At 38.3% G+C, this 23,058-nt stretch overlaps 2 protein-coding genes across 5 annotated transcripts; one reads left to right on the forward strand and one right to left on the reverse strand.

The window, feature by feature from the left end:
• Positions 1-416: 416 nt before the first annotated feature.
• LOC117205868 lies at positions 417-9,140 on the forward strand. The gene is made up of 6 exons (XM_033444659.1): positions 417-861; positions 1,985-2,030; positions 2,918-3,148; positions 3,250-6,007; positions 6,149-6,380; positions 6,471-9,140. Exons 1-6 carry the CDS (start codon positions 805-807, stop codon positions 6,477-6,479), a joined length of 3,333 nt encoding a protein of 1,110 aa, XP_033300550.1. The 5' UTR covers positions 417-804; the 3' UTR covers positions 6,480-9,140.
• Positions 9,141-16,760: 7,620 nt separating this feature from the next.
• On the reverse strand, positions 16,761-23,043 carry LOC117205866 (serine/threonine-protein phosphatase 4 regulatory subunit 4-like). Of its 4 annotated transcripts, none has more exons than XM_033444652.1 (16): positions 22,839-23,043; positions 21,869-22,119; positions 21,678-21,751; positions 21,254-21,360; positions 20,841-21,070; positions 20,586-20,714; positions 20,409-20,515; positions 20,131-20,322; positions 19,899-20,057; positions 19,638-19,820; positions 19,109-19,555; positions 18,921-19,038; positions 18,800-18,842; positions 18,699-18,718; positions 18,571-18,616; positions 16,761-18,346 (listed from the first exon to the last, which is right to left on the reverse strand). In XM_033444652.1, exons 1-16 carry the CDS (start codon positions 22,877-22,879, stop codon positions 16,825-16,827), a joined length of 3,669 nt encoding a protein of 1,222 aa, XP_033300543.1. In that variant the 5' UTR covers positions 22,880-23,043; the 3' UTR covers positions 16,761-16,824. The 4 variants fall into 4 exon arrangements, with proteins under 4 accessions (XP_033300543.1, XP_033300544.1, XP_033300546.1 ...); XM_033444653.1 differs by having other exon boundaries at positions 16,761-17,959; positions 22,839-23,042; XM_033444655.1 differs by lacking the exons at positions 21,678-21,751; positions 22,839-23,043 and having other exon boundaries at positions 21,869-21,970.
• Between the last annotated feature and the right edge of the window lie 15 nt (positions 23,044-23,058).

The raw sequence follows: 23,058 nt of genomic DNA on the forward strand, positions 1-23,058 counted from the left end.
ATAATTTTTATCCAAGTTTCGAATGTAATTTATGAGAAATTAATTATTATTACAGTTATTGCTTCGAACTGTTGAATAGAATTTGTAGATCTTTATATATGCATTTCGTAGGTTAAAAGGCATGTAGGGAGAACGTTGTGGAATTAATTCGGAAGACATAATCACAAAAGTTCGCGAATTCACCTTCTTAATTAATTTCTTTTACTAATGAAAATTCAGTACATCATGAAGTATGATATACATAATATATAAATGGACCATCGTTTGTGAAAGCTTACAAGTTTATGTCGAAATAACATAACGAATAGAAAATAGTACGTGAACTTTTAATTCTTTAAATTCAGTTTTCTGTAGAGAATTCGAATCGTTAGCGCGAGAGCGGCGTGCGCCTGCTGTTGTAAACGGTACCCATCGATTCCAGCGGCGCTTGCGAAGAAAGTTTATCGAAGTAAAAAACGTAGATGCTACGCCACTGGACCAAAGTGCAGGGGAATGGATAATGTGCAGAATACGGTTTCGAAAGGGAGCAGGACCGCAGCAGTGCACGCAGCAAGTCAAGATTGTCAAGATGGATGCTCGGTGCCGTCGGTGCGGAGTATGGATTTTGCCGCGTGATTCGTAAACGAGAATTGTCATTGTTGTTCAGTGAGCAAAAAAGGAAAACGTGCGCCGGGAAGCATTGTTGTTCATGGTGTTCCAAGGTGTTCCATAGTGTCTCAGTATGCAGCGTTAAGTAAACGGAATGCTTTCATATAGTGATGAGAAAAGCACCTAAAAGCAGTGCGGTAGTAGCGGCCTTCTACAATGGTGGATAACAATTGTATTATCGAGGGAAACGTCAAATTTCGTGACGGCAAAAAGGTAAGTACTTTCGTTCGAATTTTTTCTCAAACACTTATCTTTCCTTCATTTACCATCGAGGTATCCAATTAATATCAGCAGAATAATCGCTTAATTCAATATTCGTTAAAATAACATGGTTTAATTTATCTCACAAATCTGTGTAATGTAATATTACACGATGGTCGTTCATATCCTCGCGAAGAAATTTAACGATGCTCCGCTCTGATAGATCATAATTCAAAGCAAACTCACGTTCATGTTTAATTATTCCAAAGTCACTTGAGTACGGTACAGTTTCAATAAAAAAAATTATATAATGATGTAAGGATCTTGCGCTAACGCGCTCGGCAAACAGTTATATATACGTATATACATTGCATGTAAGGTGTATATGTATAAGCATTCATTGAATCAATGAAAAATATGAAAGTCAGAATTCAACTAAAATGTGGTTAAATTTTGCCTCTCCTGTGAACACACACCATAAATTGTAGTAATATGTTAAAAATTATGTTGAAAATTATGTTGTAAAAAAGTTTATAATTTTATACATTCAATTAAAACTTTTTCTACATAGTTAAATACTAATTAGCAGCCATGCTTCATGTAGTAATTGAAAACTTGAATGTTTCAATGAGCCTGTGTTAGTATCAAATATTTATTTCTTTATGCCCATTGAAATTTAAGTACAATGGTGAAGTTTATTTGTCATGGGCAAGAAGTCAAATTGAGGTATCCTGATGTGATTTCAATGAACATTACAACTTTTAAGTAGTTTGTTGAAGGCTTAAGGAAGTATTTAATGTGAAAGAAATGAAGAGCCACAAAGCCATAAAATGCTAGCTCATTTTCTTTTATTTACATTGGGGCATCAAAGAAATCATTCAGATGAGAAAGGGTAGGAAACTCTTTTATTTTTATCACAGGGGTACGGAGGGTCTGAATAGATTCAGGCAAATGTGTATTACATATGTATATGTTTCCCTGCATAATAAGTCTATGCAAACATGTAGCATACTAATATATGATATTCATGCATATGATTACTAGTCATGTTTGTCGACACTGTATCAAATGATATCAATTTAATAAAGCAATTATGTCTGTATTGAGTTATTCAAAATTGTTTGTTGCATTACAGTGGAAATCAAGATGGTGTGTCATGAGGAAGTTGTCACCGGTTGCAGGTAAAAATGTGTTTTTTATATTCTTTTAATGGACTACATTTTCATTTTTTACAATTAAGGAGTATACTTGATAAGAAATCACTTTGCCTTTTATGTCACCTACAGAAATATAAGATATTATCACTAACATAAAACATGAGAAATCAACTGTAGATAGTAGACAGGAAGTGTTGGATATTTTATAGCACATATCTCTGTTCTTGGTGTCAAAGATGAAAACACTTCCCTTTTTATATAACATCTGTGCATTCCTCACAATGAATCATTCTTGTGCACCATAAGAACGAGTCCCTTTAATCTTATCAATGTTGATAAAAAATGATAATATTTGAGCTACAAGGAACAAGGGAATGCCAGATGTTGCAAACTGGCCCTAAAAAGCAATGCCAATTCTATTTCCTACCACATTCCTAATCATATCTCCTGAAAGAATTTCCTTACTTGTTATCAGCATAAAGAATCTCTCCCTCTGATTCTGTCCAAGGGTGGCAGCTGGCACATCTGTTATAGATTGACTAGCTGGAGAAACAAAAAAATTTCCAAGAAGAGCTTTGCTTCTGGCAATAACCATTAATACCTGACCCTAGTAACTCGAGGATATTTTAAAACTTAGGGACAGCAGTACCTCATAAATTTTCTTTGGGCAGAATTAGTTAAAAGTACATAGAAGGGTCTCAGAATGGATTTAGTGCGTTTCTACGTCTGTATAACTGTATTAATAGCATGTTGTGCTCGTCAGTTAGCGTGTGAAGTTTCGTTGACACATTTCGTTCGAACGATCTTCGATAAAAAGTACTCGTTTAAGAAATTTTTCATTAAAAAGTCTTCGACCGTTTGCATATTTCAAACAATGCACGTTGTTTAGAAAACCTTATACTCCTTTGTAGATTGTCTTCATTTACAACTTTACGGAGATAGCAAGGATCGATATAAGCAAGGTCAAACGAAAGCTTCATTAAGTTTGCAACATTTTCTCGGCGTGGAGAGTGGTTTCACTCTTGACAAGGAATCCAATACTATAGCTATAATATGCCAAGACGTGACCGTTGTTCTGGCTTTCGACACTAGAGAACGATTGATACAATGGCAAGTGAAAATCTCGAACAACTTGGGCGAAGGTATGCATCTTCAAAAATAAAAAGAAAGAAGAAAAAATTACTTTAAAAAATCAGCAATTAAAAATTCACGATCTAACACAATATTTATTTTACTCCCACAGATCAGCAGTTCCTGATACTGATCTCCACGGTTCCATCGAAAGCGAAGCTCACAAATGGACCAGCACATTTACACATTCAAGATCGCCGTTTTTGCATCACCGTCGGCATACCTCCCAGATTAGTCGGTATTTGGGAAATCGCGCATCTCCGACGATATGGCGTGGTCGAAGGACGATTCTGCTTCGAGGGTGGTTCGAGATGCGGCCGAGGAGAAGGTCTCCACGTGCTGATAACGGATCAAGGAGAAGATATCGTGAAGATGCTGCAATTAGCGGCAGAGGGGAAGCTGACCAAAAAACGACCGGTTAGCAGAGAACAGATAACGCAGGAGAGCCCGCGTCGTCAGTTCTCTCGATCGGAAACGAGGGCCAGCGATTTTTTCCCCTCGGCTATTTACTCGTCCACATATGAAGAGCAGTGCGACAGCTGCAAGAACGAGAGCTCCCCCTATTGGTCGTCCACTGAGAGTAGGCAACAAACAGAGCTCGACAGGGATTACAGTAGCAGAGACACTGTCTCCGTGTCGGAATTGACCGATCAGCCAGGGGAATGGCGCAGCTGTTCTCTTACTCGTCAAGGAACATCCGCTCTCGAGAGATGCGCTAGCTGTATCAGCAAGCTAGGAACTGTATCCAAATCGTCGACTTTAGCCACCACGACTGGAGCAAGCAGTATAGGCAGTCCAGCAGGAACGATGAATAATTTTGGTTGCCATCTACAGCCACGTACGCTCGATCGGTTATCGTTATCCTCGTACAGTAGTAGCAGCCACGACAGTGACTATTCCAGTTCACAGCAGATGGAATGTCACTGCTCGCAAAATTCAAAGAGCTCGCAACAACAAACGAGCGTTCATCGCGTGTCGCCAAGTCCTAGCGCACTGCCACCGAGACCTCCGAAACCGTCCCAAAACACTGCCACGAAGAAGGTTAAGAAACCTCCTATGCCCTTGCCAAACGAACAAGTTTGCGTGCACTCGCGTAGCAAGCAGCAGCTGGTTGTACGAAATGCAACCGCGGCTGCTGGTCCTTACGAGAATTACGACGTACCCAAAACGATCTTGGGCCATCATATGCTGTTAGAACAAAGTTCCCAACCGGATCAGTATTACGACACGCCAAGGAAAATTAAAGAATGTCTAGCACTGCCAAAAACCTATCCTAATTACGATACGCCACAGGCGCCTCAAGCTGTGGTGTTACAACAATGTGGTTGTCCGGCTAAACTCACCGTTCAATCTCCCAGATCTTCGGGATGTCCCTGCCAAAACATGATGAGTTGGGCTGGTTTTGTATTGCCGTACTGCAGACGCGGAGCAGGAATTGAACCAACCGGTGTTGCCGTACATCCCGTGAAACTTTCTGGAGAAGGTAAGATGCCTGTTGTGAACGCGAGCGGCGAGATCGCGATTTACGCGACGGCGAAACGGCCGAAAAAGTCGGAGAAGTCGGAGAACGACGAAGACAAGAACAAAGACAATTGCGAATGCCCAGAGAATAGAACAAACAATTACGAGAACGTCGAGCCTGTTATCGACACGCAACCTGAGTCCAAACAAACGAATTACGCGAACATAGACTTTACCCAATCTCTCGAACACTATGAAAACAGCAAAGATCTTTTAGCAAAGAGTGGAATCTCACAGGAGGAAATTGAGAAGTTTTCCAATCAAATTAAGGACGAGACATCTGAACCGCCCACAGAAGATTCGTCCAAGATATGCCAGAAATGTGGCCACGTTAAGGACCGAGAGAACGATTACTTAGTCATGGATCTCGAAAAGCAAACACCAAAGAAACCGTTCTCTGGATACCTACCGATGCAGCCAGCGCACAATGCTTGTTCAAAGGAGATTTTGTCGAGAATTTGTAGCGGTATAAAGAGCTCGAGTAACCCTGCGTTATCAGGCTCCGCGTTAAGCGAGGGAGGGAAAAAGAGATCCGATTCTGAATTTCGCGTTCCAGGTTCGGCGATGTTGTCTAGTCCGTACCTTAGACGCCGTTACCTGGAGGGAAATAGCGGAACAGAATCCAACGGGAACATTGGTCTATTGTTGAGAAAACGATCTTACTCTGCGGAATCTGCTCACTATTTGGACGATGAGAATCATACGTTCCCATCGACGTTGACCATTCACAAATGTTCCAGCGAAGCGGACAAAGCTTCCCTGGTTAGAGGAGAGACCCATTCCCCGTGCGTTAACTCAGAAGTCAAGATAAATCAAGATAGCGGGCAGATATCGATAACCTCACCTCAGCCGTCATTCATAAAAATTCGACGCTCCTCCTCCGTTCCATCCAAGACCGGTCACAATAGAGACTCTTCCAGTAGCAACGACTCAGGCGTTTCTACGGGATCTCTTAGTCACAGAACGGCGGAATTTGTCGAGTTCGAATTGTCATTGACCCCATCGACGTCGGCGAGAAAGCAAAACGTGTTGTCAGTTTATAGGAAGAGTCCACCGCCTACGTGTTATCACAGCAGCCTACCAAGGAAATCCAAGTCCAGCGATCCGCTTCGAGAGTTGTCGTTTCAGTTTCAAAAGATTAAGATTCCTACAAAATCCTCTTCAGCGGAAGCCGATATTCCCACGTGTTTACCTAAGGCCACGAAAGGATTCAATAGTCCAGGGGAAGTGTCTAATGCTCCTTATATCGACTCGCGAAGCACAAGCAGCGGTACATCCGATATGTCCGACTACATCGAGACACTGTCGTTGTCGTCCCACTCGTCATCCGATACGCCAGACAGTCTGAGGTAAGGTACTCGTGGAGAGAATGTAATTGTTACGTTTTCTTAGAGCTTCTTCGCCCTCTAGCGAAGAAACACCGACCAAGCGTAGAAGAGGTCATTAAGAAGAGAAGATGAATGCTCAGTCTTTTACTCGGTTTTTTGCAGACTGGGTGGCAGAGCAGTGGCAACGACGCTTCGTCCTCGCAGCGGGAAAGAGTATTACAAGATTGACAGAAGTATTCTTGTTGAGCAAGGAAGAACGTTGACGACGCCATCCGCCAATTACGCGAATATTACCCCGGTGCTTGAGAAAAGCGAGTCCCCTTCGCCTGGATACATGAGTAGCTCTCCCTTTGAACAGCCACAACCTACTCGTGAACACTTTTTGTTTCCCGATGTGAGTAGAATGATTAACGGAATTGTTGCATTACGATTACGCTAACTCTTTGTTAATAATTTATGCTTATTTTTTTTATTCTTTTTACAGGAAGCTTGAACATAGCAACACTGTTTGGCAAGAGAGCGGAAAACTTGAAGTTCCTAGGAATTCCAAACAAAACCAGTAAGAGTATTCATGGTAGAAATTATAATCGGGGCATCGTGACTGTTTACACTATACGCGGGTATCTAGTAACTGACCATTAACGCTTTTCGAAGCTGCACACGGTACGAAAGGTGCATTTCGTTAAACCGGGAAGAACGAGGATATCATCTTCCAGTGGTCCAAGGTTCAGGAATCATAGTAAGGAATTTATTCAGGACGGTTATCTTTCTGCGTTCTTTATGTCTTTTTATGATAATGTCTTCTTACAAAGCGAACCCGCACAATCAAAAAGAACCTAACAGAGGGGAGTTTTCGTAAGAGAATCTAGGTTCTAGCGTATAGTCGAAATGAAGTCAATATACAATTGAAATACTTCCTACAACGACTCAAACAATTTCTAAAATATGCTCAATAAGAAACTGTAATAGTTTGTATAGTAAGAATCCTGCCCTAGGATAAAAACAAATGTGTGCATCGTATACTTTATATGAGTATATCGTTTTTTGGATATGTTTTATTTTATATGAGTATACTTCTATATAGGGTATTGTAAAGCGGTTAAACCAGAGGATTGCAATCAATGCATTCTGTGTTTATACTGGTTAACGCGATACCATCGATTTACATTCTAAAATATACAACCAAAAGATAAAGCAGATGGAGAGGAAGAAAGAAAAGAAAATGCAATGAAAGTAGTCAGTTGCATAGCGTTCACAGGGTTTTCAAATCTTTACTAGTTATTTTCTAAAGGCTTAAGATAACATTTATATAGCCGTGAAATGGTCTTCTTTTGAACGAGATTTATATGGTGGATATCGTAGTCTCTGGGCAATCAAAGATGGCACTATGTATAGATTATAAACAAGATTTAAATAAGTCCTAAGGATACGCGAACTGATATAAAACTCGAATTATTTTTATTGAACATTTTAATGGTTCATGGGCAGACATTTTTATTCGTAATCATTCTCGTCGTAATACGTTCCCATTTTTATACATTCATGTACATTCGATTTCATATGATTTTCCTACTAGATTTACGTAGATCTACGCAACGAATTAGTTCTTAGAATCATAATTGCAATATTATATTTCTTTTCTCATTTTTTATTCGTAATAGTAGCAAACGTACTTAAGATATTTTTTATTCGTACTTAAGATATATCTATGTCGTTTCGTATGCGCGAAGAACGTATATGTCTATGGAATTCTTTACGAAAAAAAAGCGACAAAAAGAAGAAAAAAAAAGAAACGAAGAATATTTATTTTTACTTCAACGGTGCAGGATCTTTTTGATAATAAAAGTATATCGTAGACGATTAAGCGAGGGAGCTAGTACGACGTATCGAAGGGAAATCGAACTAGTTAGGCCTATTTTACGTCTGCACGGCTTCGAACTTTCTTTTGATCGTCATTAACAAAAAAGGGAAAGATTAATTATATATGCGCGAGCTGTAATTGAACATTTTTTCATGGCATGCAATTTTTCTTGCTTATGTCGAAATCGCGCATAAAAAGCAATAACAAAGAGAAATAAAACAAAGAAACGCGCGCAAGGTTACGCGATCGTTAATAGAATCTTGCACCGAGGATAATCGAGTTTTGGAACGCGCTGGTCGGGCTGGTCGATATTGATATTATGCAATGCAGTGATACTGAACGCAATAATAGAAATGCTAGGAGTTATATGGCCATTAAGAATGAAAAGAAAGAAAAGAGAGAAAGAGAGAGAGAGAGAGAAATGAAAGAATCGATATCGAGTGTTTTCGCAATTGAAATATATTAAAGCGGATTATTCTCTGTTTCATGTACATGTTACGCTCCGCGGAGTGGATAATCAAATCAGTATTCAGAATCAAAAAGATCAACGGTAACGTGGATTTATCATGCGTATTAGAGGTTCATTGAACAATGTAAAGTTAACCGGGAATCACGATTCAACGACAATATAGCTTGTATTCCCACCCCCGTCGCCCCTCTCCAACACTCAAGGAATTGTTTTCATCGAGCCGGAACAGAATTTGTAATATACGATAAATTGTAATAACTCTCTAACACTACTACGTCCGTCGATGATTTTTCGAGGTTATGTTCTGGTCTAACCTTCTTTTACTTTTTTCTATCAGAGCAATCGCAACTATCGCTGTAGCAATGCCACGCTTGTCCTTTTTATCACGCCGCGGTTTTTTGTAAGGATCCGAAGCGAAACGAGCCACGAGCAACTAGCTCTAAAGGCTGTTTCGCACAGAGAGCGATTATGTATAAAGAATTATATACTTACAGTTGACTTTATAACGAATTGTAAAAGTATTAAAGTAGTATTAATCACAAGACTGAATGAAAAAAAAGAAAAGAGAGAAGAATGAAATAATAGTTGCTGTGTGATTAAATCGTAGGAAATATCTAAAGAAGCTAGATTTATATATCATTTTTTGTTCACGTGTGCGGCTCCCTTCGAGCGCCATTTTCCGATTAACCATGTTTAATCAGGGAGACTCTTCTCTCCCTTTTATTTTCTACTCTGCATTCCGTGCATCGAACCTGTGTCTGTGTCTTCTATAATATCGTAGATATGGCGAGACGTAAACGCGAAAGAAAAGAAAAATACGAAAACGCAAGAATAAGGTTAGACATTTGTCGTGCTTGGCAAATTTAGCAGGTACCAAGCCGCTCTGCTCTGTCCAAGCTGTCCGAATTTCATATGCTTAATTACATTACGAGAAACTCGTATTCTCCATACGAATGATTTATAGAGCACGGCACGAAGGATGCTTGTCGAGCAAGAATCGTACGAATATTATTAAAATGTCAAGATTATTCGAACGTAGAATTAAATCGATCGACCTTTATATTTCTCTCGCGAGGGTCGTAGAGACCCGGAGGAAGTTGTTAGAACGTAACGTCGAGAAAAGGTATAATCTTTAAGATACAAGCTGACATTGTACCCCACGATTTTCCAGTAAATATTGTATAATATTAAAAGGAATAATAGAGATGCGTGACGAGAGTGCGTCCACGGATTTATTACGCGACTCTATTATACGTTGCATCCGATGATTCCCAACCGAAAAGAACGAGTTTCGAAGCGATCAAAAAATGAAACGTCTCGACGAGAGTGTACCGTTTAACGTGATCGCTATTATCGATTCTACGTGGTGGCGTAAGAATTGGGAATCGGTTCTATGAATACATGCTAGTCAAAGTTAAGTACTATCGTAGCGATAATATATTTTTACTGTAAAAGGGACTATCGCGGACAGGTCGAAGGCTGAGCACGCGCTCCATTGTACGGAAGGGGCTCATTATTCGAGCGACCAAATCGTCAATTGAATCGTCTCTTCTTCTTTATCATTCCATTTTTAGAAAAATATTCGATCGCAACGTACAAAAATCGAATCGTATCGTGTAATTACAAAGCTATAGTAACGATTGCATTTATAATAAGACTTCTTAAATGCTAACAAGTAGCTTCTAGTCAACGAAGGATCAATCCGAAAAGTACGATGAACGCAGAAGAATAATCAAATCGAGTTTCTCGCACGTTGCCATACAACGTGTTCGATACTCTCTGACACGCTCTAGAAAAAACACGATCCCTCCAGGCATTCGAACGAGCTTGAGACGAGATGACGAGGAATTGCTGGAAGTCGTGAAGACGCGTGCCAGCCTTCGAGCCTCGAACAACCATATCTAAGAATTTACTAACGATATTATTGATCACGAATAGTGAGTAACGTTTTTCGAGGGTATTATATATAATATATATAATACATACATATATATATATTATATATGCTCTGTTTATAATTTCTGTACATATAGTCGGTGTGTGGCATTAGCGTAACCAAGGTTTCTTTATTTTGTGATCCGAGAGAATCGCCGCTCGAGAAGATGAGGCACGACTTTTACTTAATGTATATACGAGATAATATACAGAAAGAAGAGAATGGAACGGCTCGAGAGCAGATTGAGAGATATCTATCTAGCGTGACGAAATGCGCTGAGATCGTCTTCGGTAACCATTAACGCGTTTCGATTGATTTCGCTCGCGCGTGACAATGCCGCTTCGTGTAATCGCACGTTCAACGATGGAATAATTGGTTCGCGAGAAACAAAGAGAGAAAGAGATTTAATGGCGGCAGAACCGCGAGCGGTCCGTATTGTCGTCGTCAGGGATTATTTATGCGATACGAGCAATCTGAAACGCTTTACCGCGCGTACACATATATACACATGTATACAAACAAAGACACACGTACACACAGAGATATTATAGCATACGAACGTCAGAGACAAAACCAAAAAGGTAAGAAGAGAGACAGACAGACTGGCGATATTTGTTCTCTCCGTGTGAATTTAAATCTGTCTTTTTTTTTAATGTGTGTGCAATGGTTTCGCGAACGGTTTTCGAGAGAAGAAACTAATCGCGAATCATTTGTACGTACACGCGAACACAGATACATAAGCAATCCGTTCCTCGTGGTCGTCGATGCTACCGAGTCGACTCGAAAGTATTCTCGATTGCACGCGATCGTAGTAATTACGGGTAAAAATGGGGGAAGTGCAATCGAGAGGGACGCGCTGCGTCTTCCTACGCTCTTCGATTCTTACTTAACGCGTTCTCGTTTCTTCTTCTGCGATATCGTCGAGCCATCGATAAAAGGATATTTCAGTTCGACGAACTGCTAATGGCTGTTTGCTTCTTAAAGTACATTCTTAAAGTACATCCTTCTTATATTTCGAGTATACGATCTCTGGTTGGATGATTCATGGTCGTACTTTCGACAGTACCAAGAAGGTTAGAAAAAGTTTGTTATAACTCTACTGTGATTCTCGAATTTGTATATCTCGATCTTACATTCAATTTTGCAAACGAAGACAGATCTTTGATGTTTGACGAAAATGGCTAACGTGAAATTACAATGGCAAATTTTGTCTCACTTTGTTCGAACTTGATTTTTTAACGTTAGAAAAATACAACTCTCTATTGTAATTGCATAGAATACGCAATACGAACAACAATTATTTACGCTGTCTCGACTAATCAGAAAATTACTCGACCAGTTATCATTCGACGAGATTCTCAATAAAATATTCATCTTCGATTTGTAATCTATCTACACGATACTCGATTTAAATACGCTGCTTTCCTTCTTATTCGTTTTGAGCAGCTTTACGCGTGCGATCCAACCGTCTCCGTGTGCCAGGTAAAGAAAAGAGAAGACGTTAAGCGCAAGAATGCGAGGGCTATTTCGACGAGACCGATAGCATCGAGTCACGAAGTCTCCTGTACATACTTCTGCCGCAGACAGTCTGCTGATCAGACGGACGATGATCGTGTGCAAATGAAAGAACGCTATAGATATAACGAAAGAAGTAACACGTTGGTTGCACGCGAGTCATTCCAAGCGAGCTGGTTCCGCGTAAACGATTCGCATGTGATGAATACCGTGCCATCTTTATTCAGCTATTATTTATAACCTTAAAATGGCACGCGTTAAGGCGATAGATGTGTACTTACGTGAAAGAGTCGGAAAGGGGAATGGTTGAATTCCACTAGGCGATAAGGGCATACATTGCAAGAGCACCGAGAGAAGGAGAGAAAAGAAAAATGAACAGATCGGAATCCGTTTACTTTGACAATCCGTTCTCGACATAAAACGAAAGAAAATATTCAGTTCGGACTGTTCGAATGTACTACAAAGGATTCGAAAGAACGATTCTCGTTTTAAGCGAAGATATCGTTCAGAGAAATAGAGAAAATTTTATATAAAGCCAATCGCGAGAAATCGTCCTTCGACAGTGTGTTTAAGTTCTACTCTCCCCCTCCCCCCTGAAAGAGTTCTACGAATTAGAAGAGGAAAATATATAGAATGGAAAGATGGTATTTTACAATTGTGGGATGGAAGGTGTTTGTTGTCGAGAATCTCGAGAAAATATTTAATATACATAAATGCCGCGTTTATTTTCGAAATCCTCATTATTATAGCGTAAACATCGACGCGTTTAAAGGCGCGACGATGAATTCGACGGATTAAAGGGGAAAAGAGCAAACGAAACGATAAAGCGACGGGAGCTTACGTACCGGGCCATAATCGAACGTTTAGAACGCATTCTATCGAACGGTGAATGGAAATTTCCGATCGATTTATCTTTTTCGAAGTTTTTTATAATCAAGGTAAGCGGGTGCGTGTGAATGAGCGAGGGTGATCGAAGAAAAAAAAAAGGAAAAAAAAATTCATTATTACGTATTTCGTAAGTAAATTATAAAAGGAACTCATACACAGTTTGTAGCGACTCGAGTCACTGATTTATTAAGAAAGTAGAAGAAATAAAGAGATTAAAAAGAAATTCTCCGTTTACTTCTCCTTCTCCCTATTCTTTGATTTTTTACAGGGAACAAATTATCGGGCGATAAGATCGTTAAGAGAGACGGGTTGTGTAACAAAAAAGGTTCGATTTATTGTTCGTAACGTATATTAAAACAGATGTATAATATCGACAGAGCCAATATAATCTACGATCGCGTTGTTCTTTAGTCTCTTCACATTTAACTAGATTTTTGTTTTGTTTCTTACAGGTATACCTCACAAAAATACACTTCTCTCTGTTTGTAACATTCCTTATTCTTTACGGGAGCAGTTACGAGTAATAAAAATATCGTTCGACGAATTACATCGTTCATCATGCGCGACGTGAACGACTCTTCGCGTTATTTATTTGTTTCCTCTTTGTTCTCGCGTTTAAATATGTATCTTTATTTTATGTTACTTTATTTTTTTTGTTTGTCATCACAGATTACTCCTTCCCGAAAGAAACACGCAGGCCATAGCGTTCGATCTCTTTTTTCCCTAACAGTTTCTAACGCGATAAATTCAATTGACGCACGACGTGCTTCTCTTCTTTCTTTCTTTTTCGTTCGATAATCACCACGCCGTTGTTCGTTTTTTAATACGGTCGACGACCGACGTTTATCCAGGATCGAAAAGATTCTATCTCTCGAGAGTATTCTCGATTTACGACGTTTACGTACGCGATATACGTAACAATATGTATAATATATATAACAGTGTCAGCGATAAAAGCGCTCGTCTCTTTCTTTCTCATTTCTTCCCTTTTCTTTTTTTTTTTTTATCCTTTCCCTCTACGTATATAAAGAAACGAATACGTAAGATAACAATTACGTAAAACGAGCGTAGCACGAGTGTGTGTACTTCTTATATATAATATACTGCGTATTTTTTTTTTTTTTTACTTTCTGGCACAAAAGTTAATATTAACGTACACGGTAAGAGATCTGTACAAAAATAAGGAGCAGCATTTTAAGCGATTATTTCTTGGCGAAAATTCGACGTTCGAGAAACTTTACTTTCTCCCTGCGTTTTCCTAGCTATCCTTCTAAACATGCCCGAGTAAACCTTCTTCGTTTTCTACTTTCGCTTGCTTTTCTTCAAACTGCGCCTCCCCGCGCTACGGCTGATCCTATAGTTGCACATTTAACAATTTGTTCAATTTTTCTTAAATCATGTATACTTAGCGTGTGTGTATATATATATATAGTATATTCTAAGATTTCCTATAAAAAAGAAGTTTTTTTTTTCGTCGCATGGTTAACCAACAACCGTACGATTATGCGAAACACGCACGCACACACACACACACGCTCTTTCTATAAACTCAACGCGTCGTAGAAGGATAGAAATTTCTATCGAGAAATGTCTGTACTCGATAGATACGAGTATCATCGGATCCGTGTTTGTCATTAGACCTCGCGAAATCGTACGGCTGACGCTACCCTAAAGTTTCCTATAAAAATAATACAACAAGCTTCGCTATGTTATTATACATATATAAGTCGGTAGCCGTACGATCTTACAATTATAACAAAATAATTAATATCGTTACGCGGCAACAATCGATCGGTAAATTGCGTCTCTTTCTAGTCCCTAAGCGTAAAGAGTGTGATCTATTCTCGATGTTCGGTAGCTTGTAGAAGAAACAAAAACTATATCATCCTGCTCGTAAAATCGACGGTAAAATCAAATAACGATTAACTGCTATACAGGCGAATCTCGCGATAAACGGATTGACTAGCGATTATTCAAAAACGTTCTATATAAAATCGAGTTGTTATCCTCGGAAATACGATCGGAGAAACGAACGAAAGATGACGAGAGGTCGAAACTAAACGGACAAGCGTCGAGCGTAACGAACGAGTTATTAATACGTATAAGAAGAATTAGTCGATGCCTCGATTCTTGAACAATATTTTTATATAAGTCTACTATGTAACTACTATAATCTTTCTTTATTCGAGCAACGTATCGAGACCGTGATATTAAATATCGGACGTGAATATCGTATTAGTTGCACGATACATGTATTTTGGGCGTTATTTTTCCAAGTTTCACCGTAAATTCATCGTTCGACGGTACGGTCACCCTCTTTTCAGGCGTTGAAGTCTCCAGCGTCTATTCAATGGCACTTGCACTGTCAAGCTTACATAGTATATGTACATGATACAAGTACATAATGCCTTTAAGGGTTTGTACGTTGATACTTAATCGTATCGTTTAGATAACATCTTTGGCTTCGAAGCGTCTTATTATCCTTCATTTCAATTCTTTTCGTCCTTCATCCCAAAATACATTTATTAAAAGCTCAATGAAAATATTCTGCGAAGATATTATACGTGCCCTTCCTATGCTGTACAGTTGTACACCTCTTGTCGTTATTCCGTTCCATGATAAATTTATTAACTTCTCTTCCCTCCCTCGATGCTACTTTATTAATTAGACATTCGCTAAATTGTCTTGGTCAGTCTATATACATATATATTAATATATGCGTGATTTTTCTCTGTAAGACTGTATGATATTTTCGTAGATATTTCTCGTTTTAAGACACAACAGTAACTCCAGTCCGCTATATAAGAGAATAATTATAATCGTTCAACGTGTTTAGAGGGAATCGGGGAATCGAGAGTCCCTAAAGTTGCGCTCAAAAAGATTTTGTTTTTTTGTTTTTGTTTTTTCTTTTTTCGTTTCTCGTCAGTTCACTCCTTCTTCGAATAAAAATTAATCGTTCGTGTCGATGTTTGTAAATAAATCGAAAATTACGATAACTAGTATACAACGGTCTCTACGCAACGCGATACAACAATGGAAAACGATTAAATTAGTATAACGCTGTCTGTTACAAATAACGTATAATACATACGCGGATCTATGTATACTGTACCAAGCTGGTTCTCTGTAAATTCATGCTATATCAATAAAGGTCATAAAAATTGCGGTAAAAGATCCTAGTAAAAACTTATCTACCTTCGTTAAATGAATTCGTTGAAAGGAAGATAACGATAACGGAAAAAAAGCGAAATATAAAAATCGTATCGAACGTTTAAAAAACGCCATTTCACGGACGTTGGAAAACGAGAGCTGCTTTTTATAACTATTCAAGACTAGACCTACAATTGGCTACTAAGATAATTAAACTCTATCTTTCGTTAACTCTTTTGGATAGTTTCCTAAATGCAATAATCTATTAGAATATATTCAATTAGCGAGTAAACTTTGATAGAGCAATACGTATTAGATATGCAGCTATAAAATTAAAGTGCAAAATAGTCTTATTTTTTACTCTTACGAACTGCGATACGGCATCGTCTAATAAAACAGTCTTCCAACTCAAGCATGCGCGTCTTGTACAAACTTGTACAAACGCTAAAACACGCGATGAATTCTTTCCAAACGATATATCGAAAGATAAACTTTTTCTTCTATAATTTAACATGGAAATACTTTGGACAAGATAAACTAACTAAAAAACTATCTTGTGTAAAGCACGCGTTAATGGTAATAAATGAGATATCGCAAGAGTTCTATCCCTTGGCCTCTTTACCTTTTACCAATTGCACACGAATAGAAAAATTCATCGTTAAACTCGTTAATAAAAAGTGAGAAATGTACAAGGCCGTGTGAAAAAAAAAAACGATCGTCAACTACGGACGAAACGAAACTAGTCGAGACAACCTCGTAACAGTTTCTAAATACGCCGTTATTTCGTTAAAGGAAAACGTAGACTTTGTGAACTTCAGATTTTCTAAAAGATCAAAATGCACAAAATAAAAAGTATCCCACGAAACTTTCTATCTTTCCGACACACAACATGTTTGCAATTATAATATGCGAACCAGCACATACAGTTATTTTCTTCCCCCCCCCCCCCCGCCCTCCCCCCTCCTTTTACATGGAGATTTTAATTTCTCGATATCTTAAATGCGTTCTGTGTAATTACACTAATACAATTGGTACTCCTCGAACTTTCGGCACAGCTTGTCGATCTCCTCGTACCTTAATTGCGAACCTACGGGGCTGGAAGCCCTGGTAGCTGGTGCGGTTCTACTACGACGTACAAAATTTCTTAAGGGTATTTTACTATGTCCCTGATTATGATTCACGTCTAAGGTCGAATATCGTCTCAGAGCCCGGCTTAAACGTTCCGAAGATGTATAGTCGGCCACGTCTAAGCTATGCTGAGCCTTCAAGATAGGCTTAGTCTCTTTCGTATCCAGCATCTTTAAACTAAAATTCGCAGAGTGTCGTTTAGTCCTGTCCAGCATACACTTTGACTGTATGATTTTAGGCTTGTCTTTATCCATTATCAGTGAGTTCCGCCGTTTCATTTTATCGTCCATCGACCTATCCTGATTTACGCTGAACCCGAACCTAGATCTCATCAGAGGCCCAAGATATAATGGATCCTTCTTGTCGAGCTGTTGATTCTCCTTCACTAAACTCAAACCATCCTCGTAATCGATCGATCGTAATCTTATACCTTTCGCTTGATTAGTTCCGTTGGTTCTCCGTTTTATACCATCCTCGTACTCGGCGGAGAGATTTCTCTTGGGCTTTCCCTTGTCGAAATTGACTGAGTTCCTTTTAGTTCTGTCCAACGTGCACTTTGACTGCACAACCTTCGGCTTGTCTTTATCCATTATTAACGAATTTCGTCGTTTCATCTTGTCGTCCATCGTTCTCTCCTGATTCACACCGAATCCAAATCTAGATCTCATCAAAGGGCCAACGTATACAGGATCCTTCTTACCCAGCTGTTGATTTTCTTTTACCAGTCTCAATCCGTCCTCGCAATCGATGGAAGTTCTGACATCGTCTGACTGATCGGCATTCGTTCTTCGTTTCATGCAATCTTCGTATTCAACGGAAGAGTTTCTCTTAGGCTTTCCCTTGTCGAAATTCATACTGGTAGGCCGAGCATGATTCACGTTGAACGAAGTTCTTCTCTTGCCAAACATGGAATCTTGCAGATGCGGTATCTTAGAGGTGCTTTGAGAGAACTGTACCGGTATCCTGATACCAGCGTCTACCAGGAATTCGTCATCCGACAGCATTACCGGTATCTCCGGCATAGAGCTACAAGGCCAACAAGAGTTATAGTGAGCTGCAAGCGTTCTTACAGTGGCAGTGTCCTTGCTGGCAATGTTAGTGGAAAACTCGCGGGCATAGTCTCGGGTTAGTAGGAAATTTTGCTGCGATCTTCGCCGATTCTCTCTCATGATCGCCAAGAAGACAGACCTCGCGTAATCGGACGAGGGACAAGAATGGAAAGCGTATTCTTCCGCATAGTCGCATTCGCACGTTTCCGGCCACAATATAAATGGCAATGCTAATTTCGATCGACTCTGCTGAGCCTTTTGCATTAGATAATCACTGCACGATCCATTGTCAAAGTTAGTATGGGTTGTACTAATGTTTGAGTTGGTATGCCCTATTCTTTCCCAAGGATGTGTTAGTTGAATTCTGTTAGATGCAAAGCATGCAGAATTTGATATTAGGTTTTGCATGATATCGTTAGTAAACTAAGAAAGATAGTGAGATTTAACTCTACTTTTTCATCGGTTCTAAAAAATCTATCTCTTCTATTCTCGAATATTAGTGTTATATTAGACGTTAGCATCATGCTTAAAATTAAAGTTAGTTTTATTTGTATATGCGAGGAATAAGTAGATATGTAATTTATGTACCTCGCTTTTGATCCGTCGCTTGATTGGCGAGGTGAGCCTATGCTATCTGTAATAAATATTATTAATTTTAATCATTGTTCTGAATAATATTTTATGTTTAATCGGTGGTAACGAAAGCGAATATTTACCTTTCGATGATGTTTGCGGCCTGGACAAAAAGAACAGAATAAATTAGTTCAAAATTTCATAGGAAAATCATTAGACGTTCAAATTATAAAGTATAACTTACATCGTTTTTGACGAGGAATCGGCAGTCGCATGACGCCACCCCCCTACAATTACAGGATTCCAAATATTCAATCCGTAAGTAATAAGAATTGCTATAATTATGGAAATTTATCCTCGCGTACCTTTCTTTATTGTAGCACCTCCGCCTGGAGATTTCCCATTTGCCATTCCTGATAATCTTTTCTCTTCCTCTAACTTTCTAATATCTTCAGTGCCCTGTTTTGAAACTGCTCCAGATGCCTGAAACAAAGTATTTTGTACAAACATAATTCGCTAACAATAAAAGTGAATTATACTGAATATTACTTACAGCTCGACCTTCGTATTTAAGCGATATATCATCCAATTTTTTTATAACGGATGACAACTCGGCTAGTACATCTCTATCCTTTTCGCTATTTATTAAATGCGTTATAGTTGATTCTAACAAAGTTAATAATTTTTTATCGGCCGGCATCCGCAGCATATTTTTTAACTGAGGCAACAGAGAAATTACTTTCATTCTTATGTTAGCTACGGGATCTTCTGCCAAGTTCAATAAAGCAGTAAAAAAATGTTCCTTGAAATATGCAGAAGAAAAAATTTCCAAAGCCTCTATCATCATACGAACGAACATCATTCTCACATAACAATTCGGATTACTAGCTAAATCTGAATACAATTTGCTACGAAGTTCTACCCTTTGCATAGGTTTCATGTTATAACGTAAAAGGAAAAGATATAGAGTTCCTGCGGAGAGTCGAACGGGTATTGGCCTCTGCAAGTTAAAAATAGTATTGAAATTTGATTATGTCATATATTTTGGTTAAAAACGAAACACGAGTAATTTTAAAACTTACAGCGTGTAATATTCTAAAAAAGGCCATTGGCACAAAATATGAATATATAAAGTCACTTGGGAAGTATTTAGGCAATATCTCAAGTTGTGAATGCATTGAAGACACTAATCTCCAATTATGTGTAGCTGCTATTTCCGACTCACATTTCAATAGAGCTCTACCAATTTCCATAACAGTGGAATCCTGCAGTCGACAAACAGATTAATAGAAATAGAGCAAATATATTTAGAAAATGTCTAATTATAGAAAACGCATACGAACCATTTTATCTACTCCAATAATTTGACTTTCAGCCAAGCAATCAAGCGTTAATCCTATATGAGGAATTAAACCTTGTAAAACTTCTTCAGAGTTATCTTTCAATAATTTTATTAGATCTGTTTTTATCCGTCCACTTTTTGGACCTAACACCTTGGCCACCTGCATGGTAAATTATGATTGTTACTAAAAAGTCATACATCCCAATTTCATATTCCAATCAAAAAAGTCTCACTTCATGGATTCCACACGCTACAGTTCTCCGAACCAAATAATAGTGATCACTCGCCAATGCAGTGAATGTAAGAAGTAATGCATCTGTGTCATCCACGGAATTTGATACAAAGATGAACATTGCTGGCAAATTAAACGCGCAACACCTTCTGCATTCTACATATTTTTCATCTTCGTCAAAATTAATATTCATCTAGAAAGGTGTAAATTTATGGAGAAACTTCATTATAAAACACATTCGATTTTATCAGAGTCTATATCATATTCGTACACACTTACAAATGGAAGATGAGGCTTGGATTCTTTTTTCATTAAGACAATACCCATTTGTGCAAGTTGTTGAAAATATTTTACGAACCATGTTTTTTCCGTAGGTAATAAGCATGCTGAAATATCAATTGTACATCAATTCACTGCGATCGTGAAAGTAAAATTTAAATTCATAAGAGATCTTACTTTCTAGGCCGAGTACAATTTTTCCAAATTCTTGGGCAATGACGCATATCACGTTATCGTCTGACTGTACAGATTGTGTATTTTCACATAATTTCTTAACAAGTGGCACTATGGTAGTTTTTATTGTATCTGTAAATAATTATAACTACGTTGCGTCGCGTTCTTAAAAAAACTCGCGTCCAAAAATTAGTCGAAACATATTTTACTACAAAAATCTTGGAATGCTTATGATGCACAACTAGTCATTAAGCATACCTTCCTGAAGATGAGGTAGCAAATACGCTATTGTTTGTACAGAGGCGCATCTTACATTGCTTTCTTCATCACTTGCTAATTCTACGAAAGATGGTAGCAAAGCAGATTTTACAGACTCAGCACCAAGGCCTTCAGCAACAAAACGTAGCTGCAAGCAGATACTAGCTCGTACTTCACTATTTACATCCTGACAGAGGGAGTGTACCATTGGTAGAACTTCCTTCTGTATCCTGACAACAATTTCAATACGTATACTTATTTAATGACTTTATTGAGAAAAAGTTGTCTTTTGACATATGTTGCATACTATTCAATTTCTGTACGTTTAATCTGTCACTCAAGAATATAGCGTTTAAAAGTTGATACCCTCGATAATAAAAATATTAGATTTTGATAAGATGAAACATACTCACAGAGCAGATTCAAATCTTGTACAAATCTTTCCTAATATCTTGCTGCATATTATCCTGGAGTGGATAGGTTGTGACAATTGCCCTTTGCTTACAGTCAATGGCAGAATCTGTATAATTTTATTTCTATTATCATCCGGATGATGTTAGTTACTATATTTGAGTATGTTCAAGTTTCAAAAAATATTTGTATCGTTAAGGCTATGTTAAATACATAGCATCTCTTTGCAACATATGAGTTTTGATAGAGTACTTGATGCTTAGTCTAATGCCAGGTAACCAAGTAACACAAAATAAATCAACCTAATTACCAATCTACCATAATCATATTGTAAGGTTGCATATGTGCTACAAAAATTACAATACATTTGCCCTTCTAAATGACAAAGTTGTCTGAATATCAATTTCTAAGATCATCTATACAAACCTGCTTTCTTATGACTTCTACCGGCAGTAACTCTATCACATCCAGTAAGGTCTCCAGCCATGCATGACAGATAACTTTAAATGTACATATATACATGTTTAGTTACATGGAATAATACCAAATGCATGAAACTGTCGATATAGGTTTAACTAGCAACCCTAGTTGTACAAGAGTGAACAAAATTTCTTTACCTGGATCACGCTTTTCAAGGGAATCTAAGATACTTTGAAGGAATGTTCGACTGAAGACATTATGGTTCACAAGTTTCTGCTCTAGAATCGTTTTGAATGTTGTTGAAGCTGCAATATGGAATTCCGTGGATGCTGTAGCCAGTGACTGCTGCACTTTTGGTATCACGCGTGTTATACATGATTCTGAGTCTGTGGCTAAGAGGCTTGGTAATGTTTGTATAAAATTGAGTTTTTGAATTTCATCGCCTTTCCTGCAATAATTATGGATATAACAGCAAATAACGCAAAAACGACAGCTGTATTAACGAAGATAGATAATGTAGAAAACAACACATTTTTAAACATTAATATTATTTATTATTACAAATATATTAACTACGATATAAATTACCATGATAACAATATATTTAGGAAGTATAATATTTTCTGGAATCGTTAAATTTATAAAAACAATCCCGTCATCCTCGCGTTATTTTTTTTAAATGCATGCAACCTCCAAGGACAGAAATCTTTACATAACATATCCTTTTGGAACATGTGACAATGTTTTCACTGGTACAACGTGCACGATTCTTAAGGTTTTTATTTCATCGTAAATCCTCATTGTTACAACAAAACACTCGTTATTACGACATCGTTATGCAAAGAGGAAAAAAAAGACAATCGATAATACTGTCAAATCTTCGAACAACCTACACCTTGAAATCTTATTACTTCGAACGAAGTCTTTAGCTAACTGTTTATCAGTTACTCGTAGAATGTCATTTCTTCCGAGTGTCTTTAAAGGACTATAATTAGCAACGCTTAGACGACAGGACAGTATACTCCTTGAACGACGCTGCGTTATTTTTAGAAACCATGCATGGGTTCGAACGAAAGAGAAACAGTCGTGAGAATGAGAGAAGACGGGCGCGACAACTGCGAGTAAGATTCACTAGCTAAAAAACCATTCTCTATTTCGGCCACTTACCGTGGAGATGTGCTCTTGTACAGAGCTTCCTCTTGCAACATTTTCAAAGCGCATTTTATTCAACGATCGCACGAGAAAGCAGCGAGGACCGATATACTAATTTCTTTACGTGGACGACGATACACGCGTACGCACTCTCATGACGCACTTGACGCAATAAAAACAACACGACCGAACGTAGATGACAACTAAACTGGGCTCTGACTCCAAGGTATCGATT

This window comes from Bombus bifarius, unplaced genomic scaffold (assembly GCF_011952205.1).
Source record: "Bombus bifarius isolate JDL3187 unplaced genomic scaffold, Bbif_JDL3187 scf7180000007996, whole genome shotgun sequence".
Taxonomy (NCBI): domain Eukaryota; kingdom Metazoa; phylum Arthropoda; class Insecta; order Hymenoptera; family Apidae; genus Bombus; species Bombus bifarius.